Below are 13,793 nucleotides of genomic sequence, written 5' to 3'. Positions count from 1 at the left end.
CAGCTACGCTCTTACCAAAGAAGAGAAGGTCATTTTTTTTGAATGCCTAAGCAGTATGAAGGTCCCGTCTGGCTCCTCGTCGAATATAAAGGGAATAATAAACATGGCGGAGAAAAAGTTCCAAAACCTGAAGTCTCACGACTGTCACGTGATTATGACGCAATTGCTTCCGATTGCTTTGAGGGGGCTCCTACCGGAAAATGTTCGAGTAGCCATTGTGAAGCTATGTGCATTCCTCAATGCAATCTCTCAGAAGGTAATCAATCCAGAAGATCTACTACGGTTACAGAACGATGTGGTCCAATGCCTTGTCAGTTTCGAGTTGGTGTTCCCACCATCCTTCTTCGATATTATGACGCACCTCCTGCTCCACCTAGTCGAAGAGATCTCCATTCTCGGTCCTGTATTTCTACACAATATGTTCCCCTTTGAGAGGTTCACGGGAGTATTAAAGAAATATGTTCGTAACCGTGCTAGGCCAGAAGGAAGCATCGTCAAGGGCTATGGAAATGAGGAGGTAATTGAGTTCTGTATTGACTATGTTCCTGACCTTAAGCCGATTGGTATTCCTCAATCGCAGCACGAGGGGAGACTAAGTGGAAAAGGCACGATCGGAAGGAAATCAACGATATGTACGGACGGTCATTCTATGACTGAAGCACACCACACAGTTCTGCAAAATTCCAGCTTGGTGGCTCCATACTTCGAGCAACACAAGAATATTTTACGCTCGGACAACCCGGGGAAGCCTGAATCCTGGATTAGAAAGGCCCACATGGAGACTTTCGGCAGTTGGTTGCGAAAACATTTAATGAATGACAATGATGTTGGAGATCAGCTGTACATGTTGGCCAAGAAACCATCTTCGACTATAACGACTTTCCAAGGGTACGAGATAAATGGGAATACATTTTACACCATCGCCCAAGATAAAAAGAGCACCAACCAAAACAGTGATGTCCGCTTTGATGCAGCAACCGAGAATGGGCAAAAGGTCACATATTATGGTTACATAGAGGAGATATGGGAACTTGACTATGGACCCTCCTTTAAGGTCCCTTTGTTCCGGTGCAAATGGTTCAAGCTAACAGGAGGTGGGGTAAAGGTGGACGAGCAATACGGAATGACAATGGTGGATTTCAACAATCTTGGTTACCTTGACGAACCATTCGTCCTTGCCAAAGATGTCGCTCAGGTTTTTTATTTGAAGGATATGAGTAGCAAACCGAGGAAACGGAAAGATAAGAAAACGATCAGTACATCATGCGATGATCCAAAGCGCCACATTGTTCTTTCAGGGAAAAGAAACATCGTGGGAGTGGAGGACAAGACAGACATGTCAGAAGATTATAATATGTTTGGTGAAATTCCGCCCTTCAAAGTGAACACTGACCCAAGCATTAAGTTAAATGATGAGGATGCTCCATGGATACGGCACAATCGTAAGCAAGCAGGGACACAAGGGAAGAATTGATGTGTAATAATTTATTGTACCAAACTTTGTTGAATGGATCATGTGAATTTTTTGATATATTATTTGTATTTTTAAGATTTTAAAATGAATTAGATTTATTTTTCTGATTTTTTTGATATATAATTGTATTTTTAAGATTTTAAAATGAATTAGTTTTATTTTTCTGATTTTTTGATATATTATTTGTATTTTCAAGATTTTAAAATGAATTAGTTTTATTTTTCTGATTTTTTTGATATATAATTGTATTTTAAGATTTTAAAATGAATTAGTTTTATTTTTCTGATTTTTTTGACATATTATTTGTATTTTCAAGATTTTAAAATGAATTAGTTTTATTTTTTTGATTTTTTTGATATATAATTGTATTTTTAATATTTTAAAATGAATTAGTTTTATTTTTGTGATTTTTTTGATATATAATTGTATTCTTAAGATTTTAAAATGAATTAGTTTTATTTTTCTGATTTTTTTGATATATTATTTGTATTTTCAAGATTTTAAAATGAATTGGTTTTATTTTTCTGATTTTTTTGATATATAATTGTATTTTTAAGATTTTAAAATGAATTAGTTTTATTTTATATGAAAAAGGACCTTTAGTCGCGGTTGGGGAGGCGGACCGCGACTAAAGGTACCCTTTAGTCGCGGTTGGTGTCCCCAACCGCGACTAAAGGCTCTTTCTGCGCGGGAACGAAAGCGGCGCCAAAAACCTTTAGTCCCGGTTGGGGAGGCGGACCGCGACTAAAGGTACCCTTTAGTCGCGGTTGGTGTGGCCAACCGCGACTAAAGGGTACCTTTAGTCGCGGTCCGCCTCCCCAACTGGGACTAAAGGTCTGTCTATATATACGGCACTTAGCAGTTTCCGCCACCTCCCATTCTCCTCTCGACGCCGAAGCCCTGCCCCGACGCCGATCGACGCCGACGCCGACGCCCTGCCCCCAGTGAGCTCCGCCGCCCCCACTTCCCCTGCCCAGCGCGCCGCCGCCCCCGCCCCCAGTGAGCGCCGCCGCCGCCCCTGCCCTGCCCTGCCCCTGCCCGCCGCCCGCCGCCCCTGGCCCTGCCCCTGCCCGCCGCCCGCCGCCCCTGGCCCTGCCCCTGCCCGCCGCCCCCCGCCCGCCGCCCCTGCCTGCCGTCCTCCGCCTCCCGCCGCCGGAAAAGGAAGAAGAAGAAAGAAAAAGGAAGAAGAAGAAGAAAGAAAAAGGAAGAAGAAGGAAAATGTTAATGTTAAATGTTAAATGAAGAAAGAAACCAAAAAGAAAAAGGAAGAAGAAAGAAAAAGGAAGAAGAAGAAAGAAAAAGGAAGAAGAAGGAAAATGTTAATGTTAAATGTTAAATGAAGAAAGAAACCAAAAAGAAAAAGGAAGAAGAAGAAAGAAAAAGGAAGAAGAAGAAAGAAAAAGGAAGAAGAAGAAACAAAAAAGGAAGAAGAAAGAAAAAAGGAAGAAAATGTTAAATGTTAAATGAAGAAAAAAAGAAGAAAAAAGGAAGAAGAAAGAAACCAAATGAAAACCAAAAAGAAAAACAAAGAAAACAAAACAAAAGAAACCAATGCAAAAGAAACCAAAACAGAAGAAAAGGAAAAACAAAATAAGAAAATGTTAAATGTTAAATGTTAAATGAAGAAAAAAAGAAGAAAAAAGGAAGAAGAAAGAAACCAAATGAAAACCAAAAAGAAAAACAAAGAAAACAAAACAAAAGAAACCAATGCAAAAGAAACCAAAACAGAAGAAAAGGAAAAACAAAATAAGAAAATGTTAAATGTTAAGTGAAGAAAAAAAGAAGAAAAAAGGAAGAAGAAAGAAACCAAATGAAAACCAAAAAGAAAAACAAAGAAAACAAAACAAAAGAAACCAATGCAAAAGAAACCAAAACAGAAGAAAATGAAAAACAAAATAAGAAAAGGAAGAAGAAAAGGAAGAAGAAAAGGAAAAAGAAAAGGAAGAAGAAAAGGAAAAAACAAAATAAGAAAAGGAAGAATAAAAGGAGTGCTCAATAATCTTATTTTTTAATTCCTCCTCCTCTATGTCCCCTTAATCTTATTTTTTAATTCCTTTATACTTAAAGAATTTTTACTACATGCAGGTGTGACATATGGCGGACGATAGAGCCGAGCCGCTTAGGGATCCGGAGGCTGAACGTTATTTAATGGGCATCATCAACAACGAGATTCCTTATGTGCCGGGCTCAGAATATGAGCAAGAAGAGGATGTAGTCTCTTCTTTTCTGAACCTTGACGGTGGAACAGACATTGTCGATGATCAAGAAGGTGAAGGAACGGACATTGTCGACGGAGGTCAACCGTCAACAAACGACGATCTCGAATTGCAAGTAGCAACCACCTCCGGCGAGGTATATATATACATTGAGCCTCTCGTGATACAAACTTACTGAAATGTGAATACATATGTATTAACGCGCGCGACTCTCTTTCTTTTTTTAGCCCTCGGCCGGATCGAGTACGACAAAGCGTGGCAAATCCAAGGCGATGAAAACAGGAGAAACATATGCCATTGAGTTTGTCAATGAAACCGGCAAGCCCCTACAGCACACCTCAAAGTTTATCAACCAATGCGGAGTCGTTGTTAGAGACAACGTCCCGATCACCGTCCAGGAATGGAAGGAGCCAAAGAAAGCACGTCTTGGTTTCAGTTTTGTCGACAAGAGAACGAAAAAGGATTGCTGGAGAAAGCTTATGGAACATTTCATTCTACCTCCGGAATACAACAAAGTTGATGAATTCGGTAACGAGGTTCCGCGTGGACGTGAGAGGAGGAGGCTAGTTAAAGAGTTCGCTCTTCAGAAGATGGGCGAAGCATTCCGGAACTTCAAGAAAAATTTAACCCGTGACTATGTCAACAAGGGCAAGACTCCGGATTTCAATGGACAACATGAGAAACTGAAAGATGATTGGCCAGAATTTGTGAGGCAAAAGCAATCGGAGCATTTCAAGGAAATATCGGAAAAAAATAAGGATAATGCGAGTAAGAAAAAGTTCCATCATATTATGGGGCCAGGAGGATACCGCCTTTCGGAGCCTAGGTGGCAGAAGATGGAGGAGGACCTGAGGGTGCGAGGAATCCCTCTAGGTACAGAGGGATGGGACCCAAGGGCCAAAAGCTGGTGGTACGGGCATGGGGGATCGCTAGACCCGGAGACAGGGGTGTGTGTTCACCGGCAGAAAAAGTTTGCTCCCACCCAAGCCCTTATTGACGCAATGACCCAAGCTCAAGAGGGCTTGATCAAGTTCAACAGAGAGAAAGACGCACTGACAACAGCCCTCGGGAATGATGAACACGGAGGATGTGTACGAGGCAAAGGCAAAGTTCCGTGGAAAGTAGGGTTTTCCCAGGACAATGACCCGTACTGTTACAGAAGCCGTAAGAGAAAGACGGACCGGGATGCAGATCTTATGGCGAAGTTTGCATCGGAACTCCATGAGTTGAAGCAGACCGTGCATGAACTAGTAAAAGAAAAATCGGCTGCAGGGCCGCATGAAGATCATGAAGCGGATCGCGAAAGCCAGCAGCGGAGAAGCAGCGTGGCTTCCACGGATGCCCCGCCTGGTGCTAGTGCACCGATGATCGAGATTCGTGCACCGGAGCCTCACTACCCCGTGGATGATGTAAAGGAGATGAAAGAATGTGATCTGCATTATCCCGTGGGGAACGTTTCCACGAAGGTAGCTAGCGGCAGTGCTTTACCCTGTACACCTGGAGCACTCCACCACAACAACCCCATTGCATATGGCTATGCTCGTGTCACGGTGGAAGACATAGTCCAAGGGTTTGAGGACCTGGAGATTGACAAAGCTACACCCGAAGGGGAGAGAAGACTTGGAGATGTCAAGCGCCAGATCATTCTATGGAAAAAGAAGTACATAGTGTTTCCAGGTGAGGCGCCAAGGCTAGCAAGTCCACCCCCCTCCGATGGTGGTGGTGGTGGCGGTGGTGGCGGTGGTGGTGGTCGTGGTGGTTCACCTACACCTCCTTCACGCCATTCGACGCCGTCCCCCGATCCACAACCTCCGGCGGGTACGACGCCCCCCAATCCTCCTCCGGCGGGTACGACGCCCCCCAATCCATCTCCGGCGAAGAAGCAGAAGCAGGCGGACAGCAAAGAAACCCGCTCCTGGACTATTAACCCGGACCCTTATGTACCTAAGACCACAAGGGTACCGGAGCCATCACTGAAGCCTCTCCTCCCAAGGCCTTGGGAACTTAGTGAAGCTGAAACCAAATTGGCCGCGTCTGTTGATTATGAGAAATGGAAGGCGGATATGAAGGCGATAAAAGAGCCTGAGCCCAAGCAAGTATTCACTGAGAAGCAAAAGAAGTGGGCTAAGGATTTTTTGACGACACCGTCCCAAGCCGAGCTGAATATGCCTGACGACTATGGACATGAACTTCGTAGGCAAGAAAAAATATTGAAGGAGGAGAAAGAAGAAAGTAAAAAAAGCGGGAAACAAGTTGACCAGCTCGGGATGCAGAAGAAACAATCGATCCCCCCGCTCATAGTGAAAGCCGGTCCGGAAGAGGACCCCGAGATCATAGCAGCTGCGGCAGCACTTGGATTGACTGTAGCGAGTGCCATGAAACAAGCGTCCGAGATGGGTTTGACTCTTCGTGCCTTCTTAGGCCTTGAGGATGCGCCAGTATGCGAGATAGCATTACAATATGTGCGGAATGGGCCTCTCGTTGAGCCTGCGCGGGAAAAGAGTCTACCACCACAAATGCGAAATCTGCTACGTTGGTACAAGCAATTCATAACATGGGCCGACAAAGAATATGTTTATGCGGATGTTACAGAGGAGCATCACACCAAACGGTACTCTGTACAAGTTCATATGAGTGAATTGTTCCAGCTGTTCAATCTGCGCGACCTCGACAAATCTATGCTGAGTTGCTACGTTCTGTATGTGATTTATTTCTACCTCATCTCGTTCTTCATTGCCTGCACTATATATATATATATATATATAGTCCTAACTATATTGTTGCGTACGCTATTATGCAGATTGAAGATTTGGGAATGCAAAATAAGAAACATCCATGATATTGGGTTCATTGACCCACATATCGTTAATGGACATGTGTTACAACATCACCCCGAAGACGTGGAGAAAGACTTGTACAAGTTTCTTAGAAAGCATCAACTCAAAAGTCATATTCTATTTCCTTACCATTTTGGGTGAGTGTTTCTCTCTTGTGCCCATTCTCTTTTGTTTACTCCATGCATGGTATGTCTAATCGATGAGTTATGCATGACTGTGCATGTAACGTGTCCGCAGGTTCCACTGGATTCTACTAAATATTGAACTTCACACCTCCAGAGTTCTAATCATGGACTCTATGGATTCGGATCCAAAGCGTTGGGCCGACATGAGAAAAATGCTGCAAAAGTAATTATTTTCAATCATTTGAGCTCTATATCGATCGGTCTCTTTCGTTCATTTCCTAATATCAAGTAACTAATAACTCCCTTGTTCATTTAATTTTCTTTGCCCTGTAGGGTTTGGAGATGGTTCTCAGAAGAAATTGTCGGTGAATTCAAACATGAGCTAGATTTTAGAAGGTTAGTTAATGTGGATAAGCAGCCACCGGGGACCAATCTATGTGGATACTATGTTTGTGAGAACATCCGGAGACACACCTCTGAGCGGAAGGCATCGGATAGCGTGCGCAACGCGACGGATAACTTGCGGAGGAGGCTTAGTCCAGAAGCTCGCTTCCGACCAATTCAAGATGAATTAGCAGGATTTTTCATGAGGGAAGTCATCAATCCTAAAGGAGAACACTATACCGAGGACGAAGAAATTTATATGCATACCCGAGATTGAAACTTGTTCGAAGTTGTATATGGTCATCCATCCTAATTGTGTATGGAAACTTGTTCGAAGTTGTATATGGTCACCCGAGATTGAATATATATTATATATTCCTCTTGAATTCTTCTTGTTTGAAATTTCATATGCATGTATATAGTAGCGTACAATATGTGTACTGAAACTTCATCAAAATTAAAATAAAACACAAAATAAAATATAAAAGAAATAAAACACTACAAATTAAAAAGAAACCAGGTTTAGGGGGGCTAAAACCCTAAACCTGCGGAGGAGGCCTTTAGTCCCGGTTAGCCACGAGAACCGGGACTAAAGGTCCTCCGCCCCGATGGACACCTGGTGCCCACGTGGACGGGCCTTTAGTCCCGGTTAGCCACGAGAACCGGGACTAAAGCCTTTAGTCGCGGTTCGTAAGAGGCGCGACTAAGGGGGGGGGGTCTTTAGTCGCGCATATTTAGTCCCGGTTGCACAGCCGGGACTAAAGGCCTTTGCAAACCGGGACTAAAGGCCTTTTTTCTACCAGTGCACACCAATTTATTGGAATCTATTGAATTTTTCTAGTATTTGTTTTGATTTTTTTCGACAGGGCAGGTGCAGCTGAGCCAAGGCTCAGAAGTGGATTATCAGAGGTAAGAATGTATCACACAAATTGGTTGCTTGCCTTCTATCAAGAAAAATTCACGAATATTCCAAGGTAACATATTTAATTTAATGGCTAATGTCTGCGACATTTGTGGTACTAGTGTAATACCGTGCACCTTAGATCAGGAACAAGTACCACAATTCTGAGTGATGGTTCGACACAGTCATCTTTATGGGATTGTGAGTCAACGTTTTTTCGTTTGTAATGTGATATGTAACTGTATTGTATATCAAATTGAGGGGTAACTTACTACGTACACTAATCATGTATAGAATATACCTTGCCGAGGTGTTAAGCAATTTAGGTACTACATCGAACAACACTATTTCACAGCCGAGACTTCTCACAGATCAAGCTACAGGATGTGTGCGAGAGATAATGGAGATAGAATTCGTATAAGTGGCTTTGGATGAGATTGGTTTTGCTACGACGACGATATAAGAAGAGGAGAAACGATATATTTTTGCTACAACTGTAGAGACTTTGTGATGTATATGTCCCTAATACTTCCAAATGGTGAACCAAAGGATATAATTAGTAAGTACATATTGTTTTATATTAGTTTTTTATTTAGTAATACTTTTATATAAGTAACAATTATTCAATTTTTTAAATTCATAAAGATGACGTATTTGACGAAGGAGAAAGACCTGTTGCATAAAGCACCGAGTTTAATCTAACACAAAGGCAAGTCAACAACATGCACACTCTATTATAGACGAATGAGGACTATCCTACGCAGATCCAATGCTTTACAGCTGCGGACATGTCTGATAATCATTTGGTAAGTAATATACAATATGTAAAATGCAATCTCATCACTTCACATTTTAATAAAATTTATCCTTTTTCAATATTTGGGAGCCTTGCTCTACAACAATATGGTTCAGTTTTACTGTAAATGAGCCGACAACCACAACAATCAATAGAAGTTGATTATCATATTAAAAGCAATGACCGTCTCAAAATTAACGGTCCTGCGTGGAGTAATTTTATAAGTCAACATGAGATAGATCTTGAGGGGTGGGTAGTAATACTTGTTATTCCTGAAAACAATAGGCAAGAAATGAGTTGAGATTCAAATCTATTACGCCAGTTGGAAGCCAAGTATTAAGTTCTGATGAAGATTCCGATTTAGAAGATGAAGACTAGCACCATTGTGTTTTTAGATTTTGTTAGAATAAGTTCTTTTTTTAACTATGTATTACAATAATTTACATAATTTTGTACAAGAAGTTCTTTTTTTACTACATATTACAATTATTTACATAATTTTTTATAATAGGTTCTTTTTTAAAGTAAGTATTACAATGATTTATATAATTTTTTAGAGTGCGTATTACAATGATTTATATATTTTTGAGTATGTGTTCTACATCGACCAATAATATAGAGTATGGATGGACAAAGAATTTGGGCATGACTTCTGCTAAAGAATGAAAACATTGAGTATCAAAAATATTGCCAAACCGAAATTAATGTTTCGTGATATTTTAGACACTCTTGAAGCCCTGTTAATCAATTCATCTACAATCTATATCTTTTTTTGTGAAAAATATTAATTTAATTTCTATCAAGGTGGATTGTAGAATCCTCTTGGCAAAGAGTGCCAATTTCGTCTAGACCATGGCGGACGAGGGCAGCCGTCGCGAGGGGTGCCAATCTACATTATTTTTGCTTCTCCTAACATGTGCTATAGAGTAATCACGTCCAGACTTAAGTAGTTGTTTCCCTTCCTCAATTAAATAGCCACTCGAGATCTATTTGGCGTGTCATCTACAACCTATATTAACGTGCATATAAACACCAACATTAATCTACATTCTAACACGAGTCAAATTTAATTACCTGCACACTGCTGGAGCGCGATGCGGACCACAGATCGGTGGCCTCGATTGAGGAGGCATTGCTTGGCAGCGGCGGTGTTAGCCCCCCGCTGCGGGTGGAGGCCATCGCGTTCGGGGAACACGAAGGAGGGCATCCTCTAGGGACGAAGGCCTCGGTGGACAAGGGAGGCCTCGGCGGACGAAGACGGTCGCGATGGCGGACGGCGTTCACGGTGGACGAAGGCACCGGCGAACGAGAGCGGTCGTGGTGAGGGGGCTGCGAGGGAGGACGGGGGCCGCAACGGAGAAGGCTTGCCGCGGTGGAGGACAGGGGCGGTAGAGGACATCAACGGGGTTGGGTCGGATTCAGAAGAGTGGAGAGAGTTTGAATTTCCAGATGCGATTTTGGGTGGAAATTGAATCGGCGCTGGGGCTGGCAATAACAGTGACATGTATTGGCAAATGCCCGCCACGCCAAATAGCAACGGCTGGCACTCAAAACTTCCTATTACATACAACCTACTTGGCAATTTTTGGGGGTTAAAAGTTCTTGTGGCGGGCAGTACGTACTACCCGCCAGTGCTAACTTATGGATATATAAAATCTAATTCTTTGTGGCGGGCAGTACGTACAGCCCGCCACTGGTAGCTCAAGTTGCAATGGCGGGTGCATGTAGTTGCTGGCCACTACTCACTTTCAGCACGCGGGCACACCTGGGGCAGCATACTTGTTGTGGGTCATATTTACCGCCCGCCACTGCTATTGCATCTCCAGTGGAGAGCGCTGTTTGGTACCCGCCACCGCTAGTTTTTGGAATTAGCTATGGCGGGTGCTACGCGGTGCCCACCACTCATTTGAGTTCACCTATAAGGCTTTTTTCAGTAGTGTCATGTAGTCATGTTTAAAATTTTCAAAGTACAGAGGAAATACACAAGTGGCAAATGAATTAACTTAGACTTTCTTAACATAAGATCTTTCTACAAATCCTAGAAAAAAAGATGTGCACCACATGTCCTCTAGCTCCTAGATGCGAGTCACCCATAGATGCCATTCAAAACAAGTTCATGCTCAAATAGGTTGCACTGATTTGACAAGTAGCAAAGTGGCCCGTCCAATGTGCGGGCTAGTATTTTATAAACTAGTATCACATTCACAAATATGAGCCTTTTTCAAGCATAGTTTTGTCTTGGGTATGTTTGATTCACAAATATGAGCCTTTTGTAATCAATAATTTGTATTTTCACCCGTAAATAATAATAAGTTCTATAGAGGATGCGCGTTGTTATCCATGGAAATACGCGGAGGAAAGGGATGCATTTGTCCTATAGAGGATGGCTGGTCCTTATCAACTCCATGGGTTCTAAGTTCTAACATGGTTCTTTACATGATGTCTTTCTTGTAAGCGCCAAAATAAAGTTGAATGTGCGGGTGCTTATTATTGATGGTTTTAATGCGCATGACACATGCTGAAGCAGAGACAATTCAATATTATTCTTGCCTCCTCTGTAGTTTGTACTACTAATGCTGAAGAGTGACGACACCATTGGGCGCATAGTTTCCATTGGCCCTTTAGCATTCTTGTTGGACACGCCTTCAAATCAAGTGGCCTCCGAATGCCACGCGGATTGCTTAGTTGCCAAGCCAATTAAAGTGGGCGTTTGGTGGTAACATGTTTTCTTTAAATCTTTATTATCATAGCATGGAATTTGAAGGAACGCTATAATTTCAGTCCTGGTCGGTCACTTGTTGCAGCTTGTAGAGTTCATCGCTAACAAAAAGAAGTAGTCAACACAACATGGAAATAGCTCCAAATCTCAAACTTACATGCTGATGGAGGTCCGGTCAGTGGGGTGATGTAGAGCAAGATCGAGGGCATGGGAAGCAGAGGTGTGTAGAGAAACTCCTGTGGGCCAGTCTGAAGAACGGAGAAGGGTCTGAAGAACAGAGAACATGACACAGCTCCAACCAAGCAGAGCACAATGGAGAACTTCCATAGTTCTGACGTTTGCCTGTCGCTATGTAATTAACTCAAAAAGGTAATTAATTCTCAAATCTGTATCCAGGAAAATATTAATCATCCAGCACATTTAGCTGGCTCCAGGAGAAGGAATCTTCAACTCGTTTATACCACAGAAGATGTAAACTTCTAGACACCAAAATAGCATGAAATTAAAGGCCCTGACACAAGCCCCAACAGGCCAACACACGAGACCAAGGTTCTTTGAGGCCCTGACAGCAATCAAGCAGCAACTATATATCAGGCACTTAGCTGTGCAAGTAATGTCAGACAACACACAATTGTGACACAAACAAACAGGTGCAACTTAAGATTTACGACCAATTGCGCAGCAGAGATCAAACAAACAGCCTTTTGGGAAGAGATCAACTGAATAAAAATTCAATAACAATATTACAATAAAAAACGAGAGTTGGCTCAGAGAGCAAGATGAATACAACGACGCACATAGATGAATAATATAACACCTTCAGGAAACTAAATAAATAACGAGAGATCGATCGCACGATAGCTGGCCATGCACAGCGGCTGGGATCCTCATCCCTCCTGGCTTAGATGGGAGGGAAAGGACTCGAACTGAACCCCAGATCGGAGAATGGCGTCTCCATCATCATATCAGCGCCGGAGAAGCCGGCGCCGTCGTGGCTGGCGTTGCCACCGTAGACCAGGGTGCCGACGTCACCACCGGAGCTCACCATGTCAAGCCAGCCTTCCTCCTGCTGCGGTGACGTCAGATACTGCGACGGAGACGCCATGTCGATGCTGTCGGTGCTGACGGATGGAGCTGGCGGCGGCGCCTGGACATGGTTTTTTGCCATGCGTTCGCCGAGGCTCTTGAGTAGCTCGTCCACCTTCCAGCCAACGCGGGCGACGTCCTCGGCGCTGAGATCAACGAGGCCTGGGTGGTTGCCGTGCATGATGTTGTAAAGGAGGTACCTGATCTCGCTGTCCTGGCACTCGCGGCGAGCCTTGTCCACCTGGTCCCGGAGCTTGGCGATGCGCTGGGTGAGGAATGCCTCCTGGTCCATCGTCTTCTTGCAATGGCCCAGCTCCGGCATGCTCTTGAATTCATTCAGGATATCCACCGCCTCGGCGTGGGAAGGGAACACCTGAGGCTCCGCCTCGCCCTCGCCGTACACCACCACGCAGGTCTTGACATCGCACATGGTGGCCAGCTCGGTCGCCTTTTTCATCAGGCTCCTGAGACGCTTCCTGAACCTAGAGCGCCGGGTGGAGTCGTTGGCGATGTACTTGAGGGTCACCTTCTTGCGAGCCATTGCTGGCAAAGGGATCAAACTAGCCAAGGTAAGGAAAGTTGCTGGTTTAGGCAGGGAGGAGGGGTAGATTTATAGTGGAGAGATCGCCAAGGAATTAATTTCATGATATGGCAACAGATTGGGAGAATATTGCATAAGATTTACTGCCTTAATTGTGCCCATATGTAATTTTAGCACCCATTTAAACCGTCCTTTTATAACTTTGTATATTTGGTGTCCATTTAAACCTTTTAAATTTACGTGCGTGTGACCGTTGGCCCCTTGTATCGCGAGAGCGCGGCAAATTGTACGCCCGCAGATGGTTTCCACGCGACGTAACGGTTCGTTTTGCAATGCTTCATATCCGACGGATGTCATCGCACTCAGCGCATCAAGCCGTGCAAATGAATTGAACGAGCACAAGTCTCCGTTGCTCCTATCCAACACGCAAAAGAAAGATATTATTAACCAGCAACCTGGAAAGCCATCGATGATGTTTGTAACACACGCCCCATTACTAAGCGAAAAAAGTAAACATCTAGGGCCGATAAAGGGGTTCATAACCATAAGTAGTTATTTGTTATCGCTAGTGGGTCAACTGCACCAACGGGCCTGTAATTGGTACAATATGCACAACTTGCACGCCAAATTGGTCACTTGCAGTGCTTATTTTCGTCCCACCTAGCTAGTACATGACGGGAGGAACCGACTTGCTCAGAATACCACAACCTTTGA

At 43.5% G+C, this 13,793-nt stretch overlaps 2 protein-coding genes across 2 annotated transcripts in view; one reads left to right on the top strand and one right to left on the bottom strand.

Moving 5' to 3' along the window:
- The window catches only part of LOC141026298 (uncharacterized), a 100,395-nt gene extending 87,316 nt beyond the window's left edge, over positions 1 to 13,079 (bottom strand). The window contains exon 1 of the mRNA XM_073502507.1: positions 12,355 to 13,079. Coding sequence (XP_073358608.1) covers positions 12,355 to 13,079 — 725 coding nt within the window. The remainder of the gene's footprint in view (positions 1 to 12,354) is intronic.
- On the top strand, positions 2,603 to 5,058 carry LOC141025387 (uncharacterized). Its single transcript, XM_073500669.1, has 3 exons — positions 2,603 to 3,826; positions 3,918 to 4,995; positions 5,048 to 5,058. The coding sequence occupies exons 1-3, from the start codon at positions 3,569 to 3,571 to the stop codon at positions 5,056 to 5,058; spliced, it is 1,347 nt and encodes a 448-aa protein (XP_073356770.1). The 5' UTR covers positions 2,603 to 3,568.
- Positions 13,080 to 13,793: the final 714 nt, after the last annotated feature.

The sequence above is a fragment of the Aegilops tauschii genome, chromosome 6, assembly GCF_002575655.3.
Source record: "Aegilops tauschii subsp. strangulata cultivar AL8/78 chromosome 6, Aet v6.0, whole genome shotgun sequence".
In the NCBI taxonomy this organism is placed as follows: Eukaryota; Viridiplantae; Streptophyta; class Magnoliopsida; order Poales; family Poaceae; genus Aegilops; species Aegilops tauschii.
This window is presented reverse-complemented; position numbering and strand designations above follow the sequence as displayed.